Source organism: Podarcis erhardii (genome assembly GCF_964252035.2).
Source record: "Podarcis erhardii genome assembly, chromosome: Z".
NCBI lineage: Eukaryota > Metazoa > Chordata > Lepidosauria > Squamata > Lacertidae > Podarcis > Podarcis erhardii.
In genome coordinates this window covers 21,229,831-21,252,990 of record NC_138504.1, presented here as the reverse complement: position 1 = coordinate 21,252,990, position 23,160 = coordinate 21,229,831, and the positions used below count along the sequence as shown (strand labels likewise).

Genomic DNA, 23,160 nt, shown 5'->3' with positions numbered 1-23,160 from the left:
ACATGGGTGGCGCTGTGGGTTAAACCACAGAGCCTAGGACTTGCCCATCAGAAGGTCGGCGGTTCGAATCCCCGCGACGGAGTGAGCTCCCGTTGCTCGGTCCCTGCTCCTGCCAACCTAGCAGTTCGAAAGCACGTCAAAGTGCAAGTAGATAAATAGGTACCGCTCCGGCAGGAAGGTAAATGGCGTTTCCATGCGCTGCTCTGGTTCACCAGAAGTGGCTTAGTCTTCTCCAATTCATTTTTCCCTAATTCACCAGTGAAAAGGCAGCAGTGTCATTATAGTTTGCCTCGCAAGTATATTTGGACTAGTGCTTTGGACTTCCTTCATTTTTATCACAGCAATTCTGCCTAACAATGATAGCTTCAAATTTGACCATATTTCTAAGTCCGTTTTCACTTCAATCCAACATTTTTCATAGTTATCCTTAAACAGATTCACATTCTTGGCAGTCATATTAACCCCTAAATATTTCACTTTCTTGACCAGTGTTAACCCTGTTTCTTCCTGGAACTTCTCTCTCTCGTTCAGAGTTAAATTTTTCTCTAAAACCTTAGTTTTCATTTTGTTTAACTTAAAACCTGCTACCTGTCCAAATTCTTGAATCAGTTCCAGTACCCTTTTTGTACTAGATTCTGGCTCCTGTAAAGTCAATACTAGGTCATCAGCAAATGCCCTCAATTTATACTGTTTAGCTCCCACTTGTATACCTTTAACCAATTGGTCCTTTCTAATCATATTTAGCAAAACCTCCAGGACCGATATACAGTGGTGCCCCACAAGACGAACGCCTCGCAAGACGGAAAACCCGCTAGACGAAAGGGTTTTCCGTTTTGGAGGCGCTTCGCAAAACGAATTTCCCTATGGGCTTCCTTCGCAAGACGAAAATGTCTTGCGAGTTCCTGCGGGTTTCCCCCCCTTCCCCCCCTTTTCCTAAGCCGCTAAGCCGCTTATCAGCTGATCCGCTGATAAGCCGCTTATCAGCTGATCCGCTAAAAGCCGCTAAACCGCTAATAGCGCTAATCTGCTAAGCTGTCAATGGGCTTGCTTCGCAAGACGAAAAAACCGCTATACGAAGAGCCTCACGGAACGGATTAATTTCGTCTTGCGAGGCACCACTGTAAAAAGTAGTGGAGAGATTGGGCAACCTTGTCGTGTTCCTTTCTCAATCTTAAACTCTTCTGTAACTACATTGTTCACAATTAATTTTGCTTTTTGTTCTGAATAAATTGCACCTATACCATTTTCAAAACCTTGACCTACCCCCATCCCCTGTAAATTCTTCTTCATAAAGCTCCAAGAAATATTATCGAAAGCTTTCTCCGCGTCCACAAATATCAAAACTCCCTTAGTATTAATATTCACTTGTAGTTTTTCTAAAATGTTAATTATATTCCTCATATTGTCAGACAGATGTCTGCCCGGGAGAAAGCCCGCTTCGTCTTTATGAATTTCTTCTACTAGCACCTTTTTTAATCTTTTAGCCAAAATATCTGCAAAAATTTTGTAATCCACGTTAAGCAGTGATATGGGGCGGTAATTCTTAAGCTGTGTCTTTTCAGTCTCTGTTTTCGGTATAAGTGTAATATAGGCTTCCTTCCACGACTCTGGTGCCCTTTTCCCTTCCAATAGTTCATTACAGACTTGCTTCAATTGTTGTATTAGCCATTCTTTCAAAGATCTATAATATCTTGAAGTCAAACCGTCCGGTCCTGGAGATTTACCCAATTGCATATTCTGTATGGCCCCTTCCACCTCCTGATCCATTATTTTATAATTCAACATTAACTTATTTTCCTGAGAGATTTTCTGTAGACCATTTGTTTTCAAAAATCGATCAATGTCCATTTCTTTCTGCTTCTCCTGTGTATAAAGTTGTTTAAAATACCTCTGGAAGCACTTCCTGATCTCCACTGGATTCTGTATATTTTTTCCTTCCACTTCCAAATTCGTAATAGTATTAAGTTTTTGTCTTTTTTTCATTTGCCAGGCCAACAATTTCCCACACTTATTTGCCGATTCAAATGTCTTTTGTCTCATCTGTTTAATCTTCCATTCTATCTCTTGATTAATCAATTTCATATATTGTACTTGATATAACTTTATCTCTCTCAGGATCTCCTGTGATTTTGGTTTTGTTCTCAGTTTCTTCTCTCCTTCCTTTATTTTCTTCAGGATTTTATCCTTTTTCTCATTTTGTGTTCTCTTCTTAATTGCATTCTGTTGTATCAAAAATCTTCTCATAACCGCTTTGCTTGCGTCCCAGGTTACTCTTTTTTCCACTGTAGTATTCATATTTATCTCAAAATAATCTCTCAAAGTTTTTTGGGCCTTCTTGGTTACTTTCAAGCATTGCTCTTGAAAGAAGTGACATTTTCTCCCATTTTGCTTGCGTAGTCTTTGATTTGCACATATTGCAGAATGTATTTTTTAATTTGATTGTAATCTGTAATCACGTTTCACTCTGACATAAACCACTTTGTACACACACCGAATTGTGCCATTGCTTTTCTCTTTTTGCTTCAGAATCATGGGAAAAATAGAAACGCATACAACTTAGAATAATAATATTTTGGTTTTGGTGGTGGTAGTAGGAATACACTGTTCTCTTTGCAGACACCTGGGTGTTCATTTTGTTTTAGGCCTCACTGCTAAGTTCTAAAGCGGCTAGAACTTTGGTGTGATTAAACCTAATGCAAGCTTTTGTACTTCATTACACTGCTGTTTATTGGCTGACATAAAGCTTGATTACTGTCCATTGGTGCATATCCAAATTAATTTACTGAGTCCACATTGCCAGATGTGCTCTGACTCATACACAGCCCAGCGTTTCAATATCACTGGATTAGTTATCCTTTATTCTTCCCTAGCCTGCCCTCATTGTCTGCTACGTGCAGTCTAAGGAGAAATCCTCTAAAAGAGCAGCCTAGTTTTGGAGAGGGGGAGTTACAAAATAAAAATTAAAGCACATTTTAAATATTAGCAGCTTAATGCCTTGATTGGAGCAGCTTCAGATGCTTGCACATAAGGTGTGCAGACATGCTATATACAGTACCATGGTTATTTTTACCATTACAAAAGGGCCACTCCCTAGAAGTTGCCGTCAGATGCACCATTTCAACCACTAAGGTCTAGAACAATTTGCATTCTCTTTATATTAAATGGGAACATGCATTGGCTCTGATAAAACTCCCACTGAAATGAAGTGGGAGTGGGGTTCATGACTGGTGTCAGTGCCTGGTGAGTCAGTGCCAGAGATTGGCAGAGTCTGACAGATGTTGGGCTTCATTAAGCAAGCCACCCAGAGTGCCACTCTCTCAGTTCGTGCTTCACACATAAGTGTATGGAAGAAATTTGCTTTGTTTTGTGCCTCCACTCATTTTTATTATTAAAGACCTCATTCATTTTGTTCTTTATTCATTAAGATCACATTGGCTTTGTTATTCATTCATTACATTCCCATTCATTATGTAATTCTCATATTCATTTCCCAAGACCCTCTTCTTTTATTTTTGTTTGGCTTCTTTCTAGCACATGTGGTGGCAGAAGCATTGATTTGGGTGTCCGCCCGCCTCTTGTTTCCTACAGTTTTATTTTGCCAGAATGCCCCAGACATTAAATCATTGTGAAACATTGTGGTTGGGGAAGTAGCTGCCATCACCCCCTTGAAATGACTCCTGTTAGTGTTTGCCCTGTTTTTCATAGAATGTCCCAGAACAAGATCTTGTCATTCCGGGAATAAAATGTTGTCGGCTAGGAAGCATGGAAATCAGCTCTGCTGCAACCAGAAAAGGTTATATCTCTCACCCCGTTAGTGGCAAATGGGGTGGCATTTTTCTTTTTAATTAAAAAAAAAGTACCTGTTCAGTACTTATCCTGGTGTTCATTACTCATGAGAAATGAACATTGAACTGAATGGGTCCCAACAAACAATGCCTTCGTCTTATCTGGTTTAGCTTCCAGTGGTTATAGGGATGGGGTAGAAACTGATTTTGTTTGCATTTTAATGAGAAACTGCCCAATTTGCACTTTTCAGTGTGATCCAAAACACAGCTTCCCTTCAAATTCTGCACTTCTCCAAATTTGCAATGTGTTTCCAAACACTATGTTTAAAAATGTTTATATTAGGGTATTGTAATTCTGTTTAAATTATGCTAGTCATTTGTAAATGACAACAATGGAAACAAAAATAGTATAGACAGTTCATCTTCACTTTTAAAGTGAGCAGCAGTGACAAGCATGGTAGGCATTGCATTAATATTGTTGCTACTATTTTTTGAGAAAATGTTCAACATCAGTGTCCATTATAAGAAAATGCTGTATGTGAGTGATTTTAATCACATTTGCACACAGGGATCTGTCATTTTATATGACAGGAATAAGTCAGGCATGCAGATTCTGCATTTGAGTTGTGAGATGGGATACAATGCAGTTAAAAATAAGGTAATCCAAAAGTTAACAAATAGAAAGGAGGCATCACCAAAGACTTTTCTTTCCTTGGACACCATTTGCTTTAGGATGTACATATCTTACTCATCTGTACAAAAAACTTGCACATTGATCCTCTTGCAAAAATCATTTCCAGTAAAAAGCCCTATAGGGATTGTACCCCAGAGCACGTCTTGTTTCATGCTGGTGTTTAGGAAATGGAAGCATTTGTTCATCAATATGAAAGACCAATGCCAATCAAAAAATGCAAAATGATAACCTGGTAACAGCTCCCTCAAATTTGGATATAGGCACCTAGGAATTTGCCCAACCCAGGTCTTGGGGGAGCCATTCTAAATCTGAAAAAAAGATAAAAGCAAATATTCACCAGGTACAAGATTCTAAAGAGCCACAATAATTACAAGCCATTGAGCCCCACACCTGTGTCTAAGTTGTTCCTTTGACAGTGATGGTAGGAGTTTTCCAACAGACTTCTGCTCTCTCGAATGCAGTACTCTGAAGTGAGAGCCTTCAAACAGCTCCCAAACACTGAAAGGCACACAGCATGTTTCAATATTCTTCTGTTTAAAAATGTAAATTTTATTTTTATGTTGTTTTATTATAAACAAACACAGAGTGCTCATCCTTTCAAGCCTTTTCTTTCTCAGAACTACAGTGTCAGGAAATGACAGATGGGAGCACTTCTTAGATTGCTTCTCAGCCAGTTTGCTTCTTTAGTTCATCAAAACCCGGCTAAGGAAAGAGTGTAATTTACTTCTCTTGAGTAGGAAATAATCTTGGAGCACAAATCTCACATTTATGTCTAGATCCCATTGAATTCATTTAAGCTTACTTCCAGGAAAATAGAATCCTAAGGTTGCCATCCTATATGTTGAACTCAATGGAACTTAATTCTGAAAAAAAAAGCCTGAGATTTTGCTGTTGGCCCTATGCACACTTACCTGGGAGGGAGTATATTTAATTGAATTCAATGGGATATATTTCTGAGTTAACATGTATAGGACTACAGCCTTCAATTGTTTATTTCTAGTTTCATTTATTATTGCATTTATATTGCACCTTTCTGTGAAGAGCTCAAGGTGACATACATGGTCCTTCCCCTGCCTCATTTTATCAGCACAACAACCCTGTGATGTAGGTTAGGCTGAGAGTTGGTGGTTGGCCCAATGTCACTCAGTGAGCTTCTTGGCTGAGTGAGGATTTGAACCCTGGCCTCCAAGTCCTTGTCCAATCGCTACAGCTTACTAGCTCTCCTGTTAAATCCTGTTTCATTTTTTTCCCTTAAAGGAAATCCAGTGCTTATTTCAAATTATTGCTCTATTTGTTTTCACATATTCCTTGCTGTAACAACTTTCTTTTTATTTATTTTTTTAATATTGCTGGCTTCCCTAGGGGAATTAAAATAGCAGGATATTTGGTTTTGCTACCATTATTTCTCATTTGAATGGATGTGCCCAATTAAGTCATTTTTGCATCATTTAAGCCTGATAAATGTCACTTTATGATAAATAGGCTAATAAAGTATGTTCATGTTTCACTTACAATGGATAAGGATTACTGGTGTGCTCTGGTTTGTGGCCTCCCCTGCAGATATCTAGAAGTCTCATGAATTTGTCCAGAGGAAAGGGGGGGGGATGACAAGATGCCCAGTTTATGATCATAGATTTGAGGAAAAGGACAATCAAGCCTTCTGAGCATAAAACATCATAACATAACATAACAACATAACATAACATAACATAACATAACATAACATAACATAACATAACATAACATAACATAACATAACATAACATAACATAACATAACATAACATAACATAACATAACATAACATAACAACAACATCCCACCAAAGATATCCCCTTATTTGGGATAGTCCCTTTCTTCAGGAAAGTAGTTGACTATTTTTATTTTATGCTTCAAAGTAATTTCCATCCAATTTCAAAACATGAGCCACTATTAAGCTGAGGTGCGTACATTTGAGATGGCTGTAGCATCTGTGCATGTGGCAGCTCATGGGCATATAACAGTTTCATTGTATAGGAGTTTGGGGACTGCAAACACAGGGAAACAAGTAATGTGTGTCATGTTAATGCATCCCCACCGTCTCCCTGGTATGTGCAGCAACACAAATATGCACCTTGAAACAAGGGGGCAGCAGGAATGCAGGGCTGGCCCATCCATGAGGCAAGGCGAGGCGACCGCCTCAGGCAGCAGGATCCCCAGAAGCAGAAGATCCAGTCTCCAAGAAATGCATCGCCTGCTGCTGTCGCTGCAATGCCATCAATACCTGTGGTGCACACCTTGGAGGCTGGATCTGTTGCCTCCTTGTCAGTCAGTGTTTGATTCCATCTGATAAGGTGGATTTGATTCCTCCACTTTGTTCCCAATGTAGATCTTCTCTCTCCCCTTATTTCCAGTGGTGGTACATTTCATGGTCCACCTCAGGTGCCAAATCATCTTGGGCCAGCCCAGGGTGCGTGGACTGACTTTGTTAAGCCCATCATGTGTACATAGCCTCAGACTGAAATACAAAGGAGAACTCATGGAAATAGAGGACAGGGCCCTATCATCTTTGTATTCTTCACAGCCACTGCTGCTTCTGTCCTGCCTTTAGGCTGTGCCAGCTTTCCATAATTTAGAGCAGCCCTGGTGTTTTTTTTTTGTGTGTGTTTTTTTTGCTACCTTTACAGTTGTGCATGTTCAGCCTGCTAGGCTAATATTTAATGCAAAATACATTTAAAGCTGCCTCTCTTGCATTCCCTACAAGCTTTGCATTACAGAAACTCAGCAGCTGCTCAGAATCTAATGCGGTGTCTTTGAAGTCAGCAGTATCTTTTATTAAAACGAATACCCCTTAATATAATCAATGCTGCCCCAGTGAATATTCTAATGTAGTAATAAGGAAGTACAAGAAAACCAGGGGGCTGCCCTTTGATCTGAGGGTATTCCTTGGGTATGCTATAGCGTGTTGAACTAGGAGCTTGGGTGTCCAGGGTTCAAATTCTCACTCAGCTATGAAATAATTTGACAACTTTGGGACAGTTGCTGTCTCTCAGCCTAACATGTGTGTTTTTATTTAAGGCATTTATATATTTCTTAACCATGAGCGTTTATAAGCCATGCATGTAAAATACAGAGAATAAAACTTTTTTTAAAAAAGTCATAAGACAGTACATGAACACTACTTTACAATTCCTGCATGACTAAGAAAGTCTTTTTCATGTGTCTGAGGTTCAACAACAGAGTGTGCCAGTGTGATTTCAGTTGAGAGAGAGTTATGTCTCTTAGGCTGCGTGCCTGAGCCATGGGTGACCACCGACAGAGACTCCCCTAAAGATCTCAGTGATCAAGCAGGAATTTAAGGGATCAAGGAACCCAAGTTGTTAAGGTCCTTGTAAATTAATACAAGAGCCTTGAACCTGCCCCTATAACATATGGGTGACCAGTGCATGTTTTCGAGCTGGCGTTAGTCTGTCACTGCCAGCATTCCAACCACAGTATTTTGCACCAGCTGGACAAAGTGCAAGAGTAGCCCCACACAGAGCTCATTGCAATCATCAAGTATTGAACATGACTAATGCATTAATCACTTACCTCACCAGCTTTCCCTGATGTTAAAATGGTGAAGAGAGACATGCCCACCACCTTGAGTCGTATCTCCACTGGAAACTTGAGCTGAGGCACAGCAGATGGAAAAGTTTACTCCTTGATAGTCCAAACAAAGTCCTTCCCCTGCAATTAGACTTTCAGTGTCCCCTTTAGGTGGATATGATTCATTGTCCTAATAAAGGACAGAACCACTAACATATATGTAATAGACCAGACCAGCCTTCCCCAATATTGTAGTATTGTGTTTTGGACACAAAGCCCCTGGGCAGCATGCCTGAAGGCTGGGGATGATATAGTCCCAAAACAGCTGGAGGGCACGAGGTTGGTGAAGGCTGAGAAAGGGAACATTTGAAGTGTGCTGCAAAACCCCTGACATCACTCACTCAGTAGAAGCTCAACATAAACAGAGCTTTAGAAATCAGTACAATGAGAGCTGCCCTGTAGTAACTCTAGCAGTCAACATAATAGTAATTCCACTAGACACTCTCCCTGCAAAATTATAAGTTAAATTACATGGAAGTGGGTTTCTGTGATAAGACATTGTGAAAATTAGGTCATGTTGGGTTCAATTGCCTCTTACTCAGATATCTCACTCTCTTGCCCACGGAGTATGTGATTATCATCATTACCCAATTAAAAACACTGCTGTGGGAGTGACAAGACTGGCAGGGCATGAATAACACCTGACATGGGGGATTCCTTGAGCAGACTTTTTCCTGCTTATTAGACTTCTCCCCTTACATCTCATTTAACACTGTGAGAGCTGGCATATTAACATTACCATCGTCATATATTTTGCAGAAAATCACTGCTTGCCATGCCTGGACATCTGTCTCCAAATCCTGGCTTTTAGAAAATGATCCATATAGCTCAGTATTTTCGACACTGACTGGCAGTGGCTCTTCAGAGTTCCAGTGAGGGTATTCCTAGCACTACTTTGAAATGCCAGAGGTTGAACACGAGACCTTCTGCATGCAAAGCAGATCTCCCACCACATTGTTACAGTCAGAAACAATTCTCCTCCCACAAACCATAGCTCTTTTGACAAAGGGAATGCATGACCATTATTAGAATATATCCTTGAATCTTGTATATTTTACGTGCTTAGTGGCCGGCCAGCTGAAATCGCACAAATTAAATGCACGCCGGGTGGAGAGCTTAAAAGCTCTTTCCACGCTAGATTTTCCTTGCTTACTAGGCTCTAGGAAGCTTCCATGAGAGCCTCTCAGAACTCAGTAAGCAAGGCAGAAAGCTCAAAAGCTCTCTGCTTTGCATGGAGGTCAAGTCCCTCTTTGTGTACAGTGGTGCCCCGCAAGACGAATGCCTCGCAAGACGAAAGACCCGCTAGACGAAAGGGTTTTCCGTTTTTCGAGGCGCTTCGCAAGACGAATTTCTCTATGGGCTTGCTTCGCAAGACGAAAACGTCTTGCGAGTCTTGCGATTTTTTTCGCTCCCCCCCCTTTTTCTAAGCCACTAAGCCGCTAATAGCCGCTAAGCCGCTAATAGCGCTAATCCACTAAGCCGCTAATAGGGTTGCTTCGCAAGACGAAAAAACCGCAAGACGAAGAGACTCGCGGAACGGATTCTTTTCGTCTTGTGAGGCACCACTGTACCTGCTTCAGAAAGGTAGTGATGGTCGTTGCAGGGTGGTTCCAGGGTTGTTCTGACTGTATGCAATTTCAGCTTTAAATGCAATTGCCTGGAAAGTAATCTCCATGCAAGCTGGGAATTGTAACTCTGTGATGGGTAAACTACAATTCCCAGGATTCTTTGGGTGGAAGCTACATGCTTTAAATGCATGGTGTGTATGCATGTATTGTTACAGTGTGGAGTGCTACTACCCATGATTCCATTCCCTTCTTCCAACAGTCTGTTAGCCTTGTGTGGCCACAGGGCAGCCTTAGTCTGCATGGGCCTATTTTGGGTCATCTCTCCCACCTCAAAAATAGTTTGTACTTCTGCAAATCTTGGGGTTACCCAAGCCTTCTAATGCCTCCCTCTTGTAAATTAATGATGTCATATTGGACACATATACAGTTGTACCTTGGTTTACAACCATAATCCGTTCCGGAGGTCTGTTCGTAAACCAAAACAGGTTGTAACCCAAGGTGCGCTTTTGGCAATGGGGCCTCCCCAAAATTTTTGTTCGTAATCCCCAAAAAAATATGGGTTGTAATACAAAAAAAGTTCACAAACCGGGACACACACTTCTGGGTTTGACATTTTGGAATCCAAAACGTATGCAAACGAGACTGTTCACAAACCAAGATACCAGTGTACTATTTATTTATTTATTTATGCATGCATGCATTTATATCCCACCTTTTTTCTCCAAGGAGCCCATGATGGTGTTGACTAGCCCAAGGTCACCCATTGAGCATCATGGCTGAGTAGAGATGTAGAGCCTGGTCTCCCAGGTTCTCGTTTAGCTCTGTAGCCACTACAGTGTCTCTCATCAGGAAGAAACTAAACAGTGTGCATTTGGGTGATTGTGATCAGAACCATGCATGCATACAAATCAGTCATTTCACATGATAGGGATAAAACAGGTACAGTATGCAGATTGTGCTTTGAATTCATGAAATGGTCTACAAATGATATAAAAATGGGAAGGCAATTCAAAAGTTGAACAAATAGGTGTGCTGGTCATTCTGTCTGTGGGTGGATGCCAAAGGTGTTCATTCTCTTGGGTCCCGAAAGAGACCCATAGACAAAGTGAATTCTGCAATATGCAAGTATGCTTATCTTTGCCTTGTGTTTTTCCTCTCTATTTCTGTGATGGAAGCATACAGTTCCCAAAGAATTATGGGAACTGTATTTTGTTAAGAGTGGTGGGAATTGTAGTTCTGAAAGGGGTGTGCTACAGTTCCCAGGATGTTTTTTTTTTTAGGAAGGCAGGCGCTTTGAATGTGCCTTTAGTGTATGGGGCCTAAACATCACTTATCCAGTTCCCCAAATGTCTCCATTCCAAACAACCTTAAAAAATAAAGCAATAAACAAAGTTATTTTGAACAGCAGAGTTTTTGTCCTGCTTTATGACAGCACCATTTAGACTATGGATGAGAGCCATTTGGAAATGTACATCTGATGTGCTTTTTTCATTATAAAAGAAAGACAGAAAAGCCAAATTACATTGTAGGGTTTCTCAACACACAAAGAGGAAGTATGTTTGCAGGATGCAAAAGTCCTGGCTGGCTTCATTGTGTTATTTAAAACACTCACTTTAAATATCATGAACTTTATATAATGATGAGTGAAGATGTTGCATCGTCAGTCAGGAGTTTTGTTGTGTGCGTTTGTTTCAATTCATCAGTCAGCTCCAACTGCAGTGCCCTTTCCTTTCTCTGGCATTCATCTCTCAGCTGAATGAAAAAGAATAACGTTCTGGAAATACCAGATTGCACAGAAGCCAAATGGTCCTGAGGTGGAGTGTGTGTACGTGCATGTATGCAGATTCAGAGCTAGTTTTGCAAAAAATATTGAAGGCGCAACAGCAGTCCCATCTGCACTATGCATCATTCCACTTAAAACAGCCCAAAAATATTGGGAGCTATAGTTTGCTAAGGGGGCTGAGAGTTATTAGGGGACCCCTATTCCCCTCAGGGACGCGGGTGGCGCTGTGGGTTAAACAACAGAGCCTAGGACTTGCTGATCAGAAGGTTGGTGGTTCGAATCCCAGTGACGGGATGAGCTCCCGTTACTCGCTCCCTGCTCCTGCCAACCTAGCATTTCGAAAGCACGTCAAAGTGCAAGTAGATAAATAGGTACCGCTCTGGCGGGAAGGTAAACGGCATTTCCGTGCGCTGCTCTGGTTCGTCAGAAGCGGCTTAGTCATGCTGGCCACATGACCCGGAAGCTGTACTCCGGCTCCCTCGGACAATAAAGCGAGGTGAGCGCCACAACCCCAGAGTCAGCCACGACTGGACCTAATGGTCAGGGGTCCCTTTACCTTTTATTCCCGTCGGAGAGCTATAGTTCCCAGAGCTGTTTAACAGCCAATCCCTCTTCCTAGGGAACACTGCAAATCTACCTTTGCAAAGTTACGGGTGTGTGTTTTTTAGTTTTGTAAAAATTATTCCTTTGTTTGAACAGACAGGGAGCAGGAACAAGAAGGCTAGTCACAGCAGTGAGTCCCTCTTTGAGCTGATACCAAACTCAGATGAATTTCTTTCTGCCTCTCTATTTCATACACGATGTTTCTCTACTCAGTTCTCATACTCATACTCAGTTCTTCAGTCTGTCCCTGAATTCCTGTTGCTGGGAATCACAGGGGATGAAAGTGCTGATGCGGTTTGATCCTGCAGGTGAGCTTCCAAGGAGGCACCTGTTTGGGAACTGTCAGAACAGGATGCTAGACTAGAAGGGCCTTGGGCTTGACCTAGTAGGGCTCTACCTGTATTCTTCCCTATGCCCAAGGATGTTTGGTGGTGGTCACACAGTCAGAAAAACTGTACCCCAACACTTTCCAGATGCTGTGTGGAAACTGAACCCCCCATTAAGATGCCATCACTGAAAATTGTTTTTATGTTCTTAGACAACAACCTACACACATGTAGAACATTTGGATAAGGATTTTCTAAACTTTTCTGCTGCTCAGCTACTTCTTCAGTGCCTGTTCACTGACTGGCCTGAGATAAAATGGATCAGAGTAATTTCTTAAGTGTAATATTTGCTAATGAACAATACAAAACGTCTTTAAAGCATGTCTTTCTCCTGTTGCGTGTTTCTGTTTTCGAGAAAGCTTGCAAATTCTCTTTTAAAAACTCATCCCTGTATAATTAGCACTCGTTACATGCTTTTTTATTTAACAGTTTCTTGAAATCTCTGGGGCAAGCACTTATTTACCATTGGGTTAACACTTTAGGATACAGTAAGTCTCGGGAGTCAAATCATGACTACTGAAGCTGCATTAACATGTGATCTGAATCGATAAAATGCAAATACCAGGATCTAGGTTTTTAAGAAATGTTCCTCTGTGGAGACCAAAGTCTGAGAAAGGGCCATAGCCCTGTGATAGAGCATATGCGCTTGCAGAAATTTCCAGCTTCCATTTCTGGCATCTCCAGATAAGGCTGGGAGAGACCCCAGTCTGAAACCCTGGAGAGCTGCTGCCAATCAGGGTTGACAATACTGAGCTACATGAACCTGTGGTCCGACTCAGAAAGAAGCAATTTCCTGAGTTCTGCCGAATATTAAATAGGAAAGTGCTCTGTAAAGCAGTATGAACATTCAAAGCTGCCTTTTTTTGAGCCAGACCCCTGGTCCATCTAGCTCAGTATTGTCTACACTGACAGATATCCTTGTCTGAAATCCTGAAGAGCTGCTCTCGAACAGCCCTACCTGGAGATGCTAGGGCTGTCTGCATGCAAAACAGGTGCCACTGTGCCACAGCCTTTTCACAGTAGCCATGTGATTACTCTTCATCCGTCTCCTCCTTCTATGTGCCGGTATGTGCCCCTTATGTAATAATCCCACCAAGCAGTGCTATTCATCAGGGATGATGGGAGATGTAGTCTGATACCAACTGGAAGGAAACAGGTTCTCCACGCAGGGACGTAGCACAGTCCACAGGTGCCCGGGGCAGGTGTGGGTGTGCGCACTTCCCAGGTGAGGACAGAGCATGCTCATTCAGCCCTTGCTGCTGCTGCTGCAGCAGCAGCTGGGCACAGGCATGGCATGGAGGGTGAAGAGCACCCTTGGCGCTCACCAAGCCACTGCTGCCGCCAGTGGGAGCAGGGTGCAGAAGCTGAAGAGCACCCTCCACACCCTGTCTCCATTTGTGCGCGGGTCTGCCCGTCAACTGGTGGGCGGGAGCAGGGCGGGGCGCTGAGGTTAAAGAACACCCTCTGCACTCACCCAGGGGGCTCACATGCTAGAGGCATGTGGGGGCACCTGGTTCATGCCCCCCACGCTTCTGCTCCCGGGGCCACAGCCCTCTACCCCCCCCATGCTACACTTTTGTCTCCATGCTGGGTCTGGTGGGCACAATGCTGGCCTGGGACCAAGGGCATCTTGGGTTCAAATCCATGTTCAGTTATGTGATTCTAATTTACCTCAGGATTGGGGTGTGGGTGTGGGTGTGGGTGTGTGCGCACGCGCACGCGCAGCTTTGTAGTTTTCACCTCAGCTACTATCCTGGATGATTACCAAAGATTCCTAAAATTGTGTGAAAATTTATTACGCACTTCTGAAGAACATTTTGAATTTTTAAAAGTTTTTGAGGTGTTCCTGCTTTCCTTTCCTCCTTTTTTCCTTTCCAGGTTCACTCATGGACAACATTTATGTTTATTTTTATTTCTGTAATCATTTATTCTCCACCACTAGGGCTTGGGAAGGGGCCCCAAAGGCAACTTACAGCTATAAAGATGTATACTAACAAATGGAATAAAACAGAGAACATTAAAACAGAGCCATCAACACACAGCCAAGCACCAAAGGGAATTCCAAACAAATCGAATGCTTGGTGGAACAAAATATTTTTGAAACCTGCCTAACAAAACAAAGAAACAAGCAACAATAACCCCACCACGGATCCTCTTCATAATGGGAGTTCTGTAGCTTGGATAGGAATTGGGGAGAAATTAGATTCAGTTCACATTTAAAGGTGAACTTTCCAAACCAATAATGGAGCCAAAATACAGCCAGCCTTCAAAATTTGCACATCCCTGAATATGTACTGAAGTTCTCCAGCCATGGAATGTGTGTGCATATAAAGGCACAAATTACTGAAAATAGCATACAAAAATGAACCATTTTAGGCTAAATTGGATTGAAAGGTGTGTATATTAGGAGAAACTAAAATGCTGGTGAACTTTCATGAAGACCTTTTAAAATAATAAAAATCACAAACTGATGTGGAAATGTGAAGAACCAAACTTAACATTAAATGCTAGATGGAGACCTGGCCCATCTGGAGAAATGTCTGACTACAGACAAGGACTCATTGGGAATAAAGGTCTGAAGAGAAGGGAGCTGAGAAGGATTAGCTGAGGTTGGGCTGTGGTTCCAGCAGTTCCTGCTCAAAAATTCCAGTGCTGGGGTGGAAGAGTTTCTAGAACAATATGTACCTACCATGGACATAGCCAGGATTTATTGGGGGGGGGCAGAACCTCAGCTAGTTAAGTATTTTTATTGATGTGCTTGATTGGCATCTGCCCCCCAGCTATGCCCATGGTACCTGTTTGTGCCCTACCTGCTACTGGACCTCCTGCCTAAGCTCAGACTTTAGCTCTCGCTCAATCCTTTGTTGTGGCTTCTATTTTCTTGGACTCTGACCTTGGGCCAGCCCTGGATGCCCCTATAGTTGCTTCTCCATTGGTATTGCCAACGGCATTTGCCTTGTTTACTCAGAATCCCAGTGAAAACAGGACACTCCTAAGCCTGGATGGTGCACATGAAAAGGCCCTATTCCATGCCCTAGGTAAATGGACTTCTGAAGATAGTGGGTAATGGAGCAATGACTCAGAGGAGGTGGTATTTCATTTATACTGGTCCCAACTTCTACAGGTCATTATAGGTTGATATCCAACATTTTGAATTACACTTAGAAATGAACTGGAAAGCCCCAGTTGGTTTGGGACATAGATACAAGAAACGTAGGAAGCTTATTTACTTTGAGTCAGCCCACTGGTACATCAAGTGCAATACTGCTTACAGTAGAAGTAGTGAAGTTTTTTCAGGGGCTGCATTCCCTCAAAGTAAACTTTGTGAGGGCCACATGCCAAAGGCAAAACTAGGTGGAACCATGGATATGACCGTTGTACAGTAGGTTACATTCCAGCTGTGCAAAAACCAGAGGTTTCCCATGCCCATGCCCACTTCTCCAGGCAAGCAAGAGACATCATCACACTTCAAGGATGCATTCTGGCCAGGCAAAAGCACTTGTGGAGGGTGCAGTGGAGGTGTGGCCTACGGCAAGTACATAGCCTAGGAGAGTTGCAAGGACCTAAGGTTTGACCCTGACCCTGAAGTTCCCCACCCCTGCCCTAAAAAGAGTGGCTGCGGCTCTCCATAGCACGTGGGGTGTTACACTATCCCCATCGGTGAAGAAACTTACAAAGCACAGACTCACTTCATCCAGTGCTTGGGGAATTGACTGACTTATCCGAAATCCAGCAACTAGAAACTGTTAGTATTGTCTACCTCTGATAGCCATAATAGTCTCTCTTGGTAGGAAATTGGTATGCTCCCTGGGTAGCTGGAGAGGGATGAATTATGGGCAGGCACGGTGGCTTGTATTGTTAGCATGGGAGCTGGGAAAGCAGGTTGCTGAAAAGCAAGCAAGAAGAACAGACAAAGATGCCAGCAATGGCTTGAGTGGCTAGAGAATGCAGGTACTCCCTGCATAATGCTGTCAGGTTGAATTCCTACTGCCCTTGTCTACTAAGCTAGCCACAAATGTATAAATGGTCTGGATAGCTGGTAAGGCATCTGGGAGGTATATGGGGTATATAGGGTTGACTTTGTTGCTTGGTGAGCGCCGCAACCCCAGAGTCGGCCACGACTGGACTTAATGGTCAGGGGTCCCTTTAACCTTTACCTTATGGTAATTTATGAACCTAATAGGTATCTAAAGCCATTTGCACATAACAAAATATGTATTTTATCAAAGTAATTGTTAAACTGAAATACAGTTAAGAAGAAGTATATTAAAAGTGAAATACATCATAGGAGCATACACAACACAAAACACTGTTGCTGTATGTAGGTTTTCTTTTATTTGTTTTTTATCTTATATTTTGGAAATGTACATCCAAGGTTTTTTTCCTTTAAATTTTTTTTGGGGGCCCCAAGAGAGTGGGCCCTAAGCTATAGCTTGTTTAGCATATACATAAATCTGGCACTGCCAGGTGTACCCATCAGCCACATATGTTGCTGGGTCTTCGATACCCTAGCTCAGAAATATGAGTCTTGAGGGTTTCTAATGCTGGGTGCAAATACAGTACAAGCATTATGCCTACATGTTTCAGCATGGCTCCAAGGGTCTGTGAGTGACAGGTCTTTTGGAGCTCTGGAATGGGCAAAATGAACGTGGAACCATGGGTAGCTGGTGTCTTGACTTCAGAGTCCAGCAAGGACCAGAACACCAGTTGGTGAAGAGAACTGAGCTGAGTCAGAGGTTACAATATCAATGGTTAAGGAGCCAGACCACGTTTCTGGCTGAGTCCTGTCACTCGCATGCTAGTAATCAGGAACCCAAGGCTGGTAGGCAAGGAGTCCGCTGAACAAGATGCCACAGCACTGTTAATTTTTATTAATTAAAACAAATACTGTAGCTTAATAAAGTAGGTGTTCTTTTTCAAAAAAATAATAATAATAGTTTCCTAATGGTCCTTACGAATTTTAAGTCCCATGTTATTTTATTTGTATGCTGAAAACTAATCTGAGGTGACAAAAGGTGGCCCTGTAAACAGAATCAAGAAATAATCATAATAAATTTTCTCATTGCTTTTGTAGTTCAAAAAGATGTCTGAAATCCAAAAAAAGTTTAAATGTTTGCACACTGCTGTTTCATTGTGTGTTTTAAATGTACCAAATGTCTCATTTGCTTTCAGAATTATGGTCTGGAGACAGAAAACTTGCGAACTCTTTCCCACAAGCTGAATGCCTCCGCCAAAAACCTCCAGAACTTCATCACGGGTAGGAGGAGGAGTGGCCATTATGATGGCAGGGCCTCCAGAAGACTGCCAAATGATTTTCTTACCTCTGTGGTTGACCTCATTGGTGCTGCCAAGAACTTGCTTGCCTGGCTGGACAGGTAATTGAAGTGTTGTTGTTTTTTAAGACATGTTTGAAAGATACAAGACTGGCTTTGTATTTTCTGCCTTTGAACTTCTCCAGATGTTCTTGTGGAGTATGGTGGTTAATGGGTTAACCTCTGGAATGCCCTGTGCCTGGGAGGGACTTCTACGGGAAGTCATGTAATTCCTTTGTCTGTGTGAGTTACTTTCACTTTTCTCCGAGAGCGAGAGGAGAAAGCTCTGATGGAGTTTGCTGTATTTGCTTGTAAATAAACGCTGTAGAGTAGAAGTACAGTGTTTTGGACTCTTTCCTTCTCCTTCCACACGAAGGCAACCGCTGCTACTCTGCTATTCTGCCATAGGTGAAGTTTTCCCAGAAGACTGCGCGGAGGGGAAAGCAGTGTTTTCTGCACAGGGAAACGCACTGGACAGGCAGAGGTTCCAAAAGTTCTTTTCATTGTGCATTCACAGCGATTTGTGTTCATATAATGGTAGCAAGCCAGCTATACATGCACTGCTTTGTTTCCTATCAGTGCATGGTCTCCTTGAAGTTTCCTGCTGAACTCCTGTTACTTGCTATGCAGCAAATCTTCTAGATTGTTGTTGCTTTTTTGCAAGTTGAAAAACATTTTTCAACCATTTAGTATTTTAAAAATTTCTAATTGGTGGACATTATGTACAATATGAAAATAGTATCTGTGAAAACAAAGATACAGCCTAAATCTGGTAAAAACCCATCAAGACAAATGAAAGCAAATGATGCATAGATTTGGGGGGCTGATACACATCAATCATGGGCCAGTGTTATGGATCAGGAAAAGCCTGGGTAAAAAGACAAGTCTTTACAAGATGTCTGAAGCAACTAGTGGTTGCTGCTTCAACTGTGGTGGCAGAGTGAAATGAATTCCACAGAAGAGGAGCATTAGCAGAAAATGCCAAAGTACGTGAGTCCCCGGAACCTTGGGGAACCATTTCAGTGATATGATGGGTAAGGTAGATTGTCCAGTATAAATCCACCACTTAATCCACTCTTATTTCAGTGAGTAGCATATTGCAGAATATACCAGCAAAGAAACACCAATCTGGAGGGTTCCCTTCCCTCTGCAACATTCAGTTTCCCCATTGTTCATTTGTCATGGCTTGAGGTGGAGTTTCAGGACCTGGCTGCAGAAATGGGAGTTGTTCTCCAATAAAATATTAATTGAAATATCACGATCAGCTCCCAGAGTGATAGGATTCTCAGCAAAGACTTAGCTATGGTCAGGTCTGTGTCAGTTTCACGTGTGTTTGTTCATATGGGTCTTCCATCCCATTTTACATTTTCATATAATGTCATGAAAACCACTTAGAGGGACACCTCTTCTTCTTCTTCTTTTTCCATTAAGTGGTATATAGAAATCTTGTTAAGTCAGTTCAAATAATTAAATTAATCTGTGATTTAAAAAAAAAAAATCCACATAGAAGGCAAATTTAAATAATTATATATCAATGCATTCATTTCTGAACATGTTTTATCCTTAATATGTATTTATAATGCATTTCGGTATGCTTTTTTGAGCTGGCAGATGTACTGCAAAATTCAGAGAAGTGTAAAATGGGAAGGATGGTGATTTTCTGATGTGCATTCTTGTCTGTGAGGTACAGATGATGTTGATTTGCTTAAAACTGTGAACCAGACAAATTTCTCCTCTATCCTTAAGCAAAGCACTATACCCAAGCAACACCACAGGGCTACACCAGAGTATTTACTGGTGGCCTCAACTGCAGTAAGGGTGTGGTCTGAAGCAGGTGGCCATGACTGCCCACTGTTTAACATTTCCCGCAACTTATAAACATGAATATAAATAAATATTCATTAGGGCTTTACACTAGATCCAGCCAAATCATGAATCCCAAACTGACCTGAGATTCAGCTGCATCAGGTTACAGCAGCCCCAGGTTGAATAGGGTCCACTCCGAGTGTTTAATCAGGTCTGCATTGCATGACTGTGCAAGGCCCTTGAATCAGTTGAGGACCTGGATAAGGTTGGACTGTTTCCAGGTTGGATCAGGGCCACTCCCACATGATCACACCCCAAATCAGATGGGAGGGAGGATGAACACCTTATCATTAATTCTCTGATCACCTTATTATTAATTCTCTAGGTGGCCTGAGTATAATACAGTCATACCTCGGGTTACAGCCGCTTCAGGTTGCGTTTTTTTGGGTTACGGACAGCCGAAACCTGGAAGTACCGGAACAGGTTACTTCCGGGTTTCGGTGGTCGCGCATGTGCAGAAGCACTAAATCACGCTTTGTGCATGCGCAGAAGCGCCAAATCGCAACCCGCACGTGCACAGATGCGCCGCTGCAGGTTGCAAACGCTGCGGGTTGCGAACGTTCGAATGGATCACGTTCGCAACCCAAGCATCCACTGTATAAGATTTAAACAAGAACACTAAATGCCAAAGTTTGCATGATGGAATGGAACGACACTCAGCAGAAAACTCATATTACATTTAAGAGCTAAAAACCATCTCAGCACTAAAGTGAACCAACTGGTATCATTCAGGGGAGACCAAAAGTACTAATACCAGTCTCTAAAGATGGTAGAGCAATCTTTAAAATATTGGGTGCGTCCAGGTGATATTAAAAGGATGTTTCAATACTGTTCAAAAGGCCTGGAACTTATTTGTACAGTGCTGAAATGACATTAATTTGTCCAGCTCATTGAAAAAGTCTCTATTCATTTGGTATTGTTTTTAAATCTGACTTCAATTATTTTTGTAGTTTTTAAAGCTAGCTTTTTATTATATGTCTATAATAAATTGCCTTGACACACATGTAGAATTCACAAATAACATTTTTGTCCCTTTCCTTGACAAAAGAAAAGGGCAGAACAGGGCACATGTTGGGTTCAACCCTGCTCGAGATGGTGAATTCTAGGTTTACCTGGAGTGAACAAATTCATATATCATTGGAAGGTGACTGAGCAACAGTCCTATCTGCTCTTCAGGAGATAAGCAGTTATTGAGCAGGGAAGGTGATCTGCCATTTGTCAAGCTGGAAAAGGCAACATTTTCAGGCTGGATTCAAATTCAGGCAATCTCCCACCACCTCACAACTCTGCACCTCCCAACAATTATTGAGACTATTATTTGCAGCAAGGGTGGGGAACCCTTGGCTCTCCAGATGTTGCAGATGAACTACAACTCCCAGCAAGCATGGCCAATGACATGGGATGGTGGGAGTTGTAGTTCAGCAGCATTAGAGGGCCTCAGGTTTCTCCATACCTGCTTTGCAAGCATAAACATAAGGATCAGTCTAACCCTATATTGTGATTGGGTCTCCAAGGCCCCAACTTTTCAGTCTGAATTTCATCGTATGTGTGTACACCGTCCCTCAGTTATTTATATGTTTGTTTATACTTACTGAAATTAGTATTCCACTTAACTGTAATTAAAACTTCTAAGCAGTTTGCAAAGAACTATAAACGGAGACTATACCCTGCTAACTTAGATTGTATTGGGGGACTGCTTATTTCAAACATTATCTCCCCACTCACCCACTCTCTGCCCTCCTTCCTGCACATGTGTATTCAGAATAAATTCTTACTGAGTTCAATGGGATTTACTCCCAGGTACATATGTGTATACATTTGCATACTATCCCATATGTGGATAGTTAACATTCCTGTTGCATTATATTTCCTCATGCAGGGGAATTTTTTTTAAGTGCAGGTGCTTTCAGTCTTTTCTTTTTTTTCTTCTTCCTCTCAAACACATGGAAGACTGTGTCATGTGCCCATTTGAATGTATGGACTGAATTTTTTTAGCGTAAATGTCAAAGAATAAACACAGGACCCTCTGCTGCTTTCACAGAGCTTTGTGAAAGTCTTGTGAAAGAATGTGCACGGTCCCATTTTTAATAATTACAGTGCAAGAAGCCAAGATCAATGTAGGCAGTTGACTAGGTCTTGTAGAACCTGCCCTTTCTTTGGCCTATTAATAGTTTGGCATATTTCCATTAATACAGTGCAAAATTGTACAAAATCAGTGTGTACATGCTCATTAGTAAGACTCTCCTTATAGGAAATATGAATAGTGCATAGCATTAGACTGATTACCGGAACTGTAAATGTGAAGACTCCTAACTTGCTTTCTCTTTAAATTCCCTATTCTTAATAGGTCTCCATTTGTCAGTGTGACAGAATACTCACTGCTGAAAAATAACATTGTTCAACTGTGCCTGGAACTAACAACCATAGTGCAGCAGGTAAGAGCTAGTTAATCTTCTACTAAATTACTCTGCACAGTTTTTGTTGCGCTTAGGCAAAGCAAGGAACGTCAAAGCAGTGGTTTCCAGCAAAAATGGGTTTCTTCAGCTTACAAAACCTGACCCTTAAATGTTTCTATGGTTTAAACCACAGGAATTACAGAGTTCAAGAACATATTCCAACCAGGCAAAAATACTGAAGGAGAATGCAATAGAACACCCATAGGAGAACAAAGCCTTGGGAGAGGGTGTGTGATTCAGAAGGTGGTGTGGTGCAGGACTGTCTCAAGAGTAGACAGGATTGGAGGGCCGCATTTGCCCCCCCCCCCTGCTTAGCCTGAGGTTTCTCAAAAACAATACCCCCCACAAAAGGCCACAGATTGTTTAATTAGCCAAAGGCCTGGGAGAAGAGGAATGTTTCTCCCTAGTTCTTAAAGACACCATTAAAGACATAACGAAGACATCAGGTGAGCCTCCACTTCCAACATCGTTGAAAACTTTCTACAACTAAAGCCACATTGCAGAATTATAATTGAATCAGTTCACAATATGTAATAATGACGGAAATACAAAGTGCCACAGCACCCAAAAAACTCCCTAATTCATGGAATAGCTTCGTCATTTGTCCATTTGCTGACCTTTCCTTCCCTAGAAATCACACTTCAAAACTCACCTTCGCAGCGAAGCTTTTGGATAACCTCAATGACCCCCATATCCTACTGAAGGGATGAGGAACCCATGGCTCTCTAGATGTTGGTGGATCTCAACTCCCATCAACTTTGACCAGAGGCATAGTGTGGTTGTGGGGTGCCGTGAGTGTCATGGCCCCAGGCACAATTTTGAGAGGGGGCACCCACAGGCTCTGCACCCGAAGAAGCTGCACCAGGCTTGAGCCAGGGGAGGATAGCAGGCGAGTGGGCGGCAGCACAGCTGCCCACCCTCCTTGGTTGCAGCACACCTTGTACCCGGTGGCAGTGGCTCTGACGCAGGGGGTCACTTCTGATTCAGCAGTGGAAAGCAGCCCTCCTTGACCGTGGTGAGGCATGCCCGGCTCAGTGGCTCCATCACCAGGTCAGGTCAGTGGAGAGAAGGGGACTCAGTG

The 23,160-nt window shown here is 42.2% G+C and overlaps 1 protein-coding gene across 3 annotated transcripts in view; it reads left to right on the top strand.

Annotated features, from left to right (window-relative positions):
- LOC309333926 (connector enhancer of kinase suppressor of ras 2-like) overlaps positions 1 to 23,160 on the top strand; it is a 322,761-nt gene that overhangs the window by 110,276 nt on the left and 189,325 nt on the right. For all 3 annotated transcript variants that reach the window (XM_081847924.1, XM_081847923.1, XM_081847922.1), the window contains exons 3-4: positions 17,618 to 17,820; positions 21,971 to 22,058. In XM_081847924.1, the coding sequence (XP_081704050.1) occupies positions 17,618 to 17,820; positions 21,971 to 22,058 (291 nt within the window). The remainder of the gene's footprint in view (positions 1 to 17,617; positions 17,821 to 21,970; positions 22,059 to 23,160) is intronic.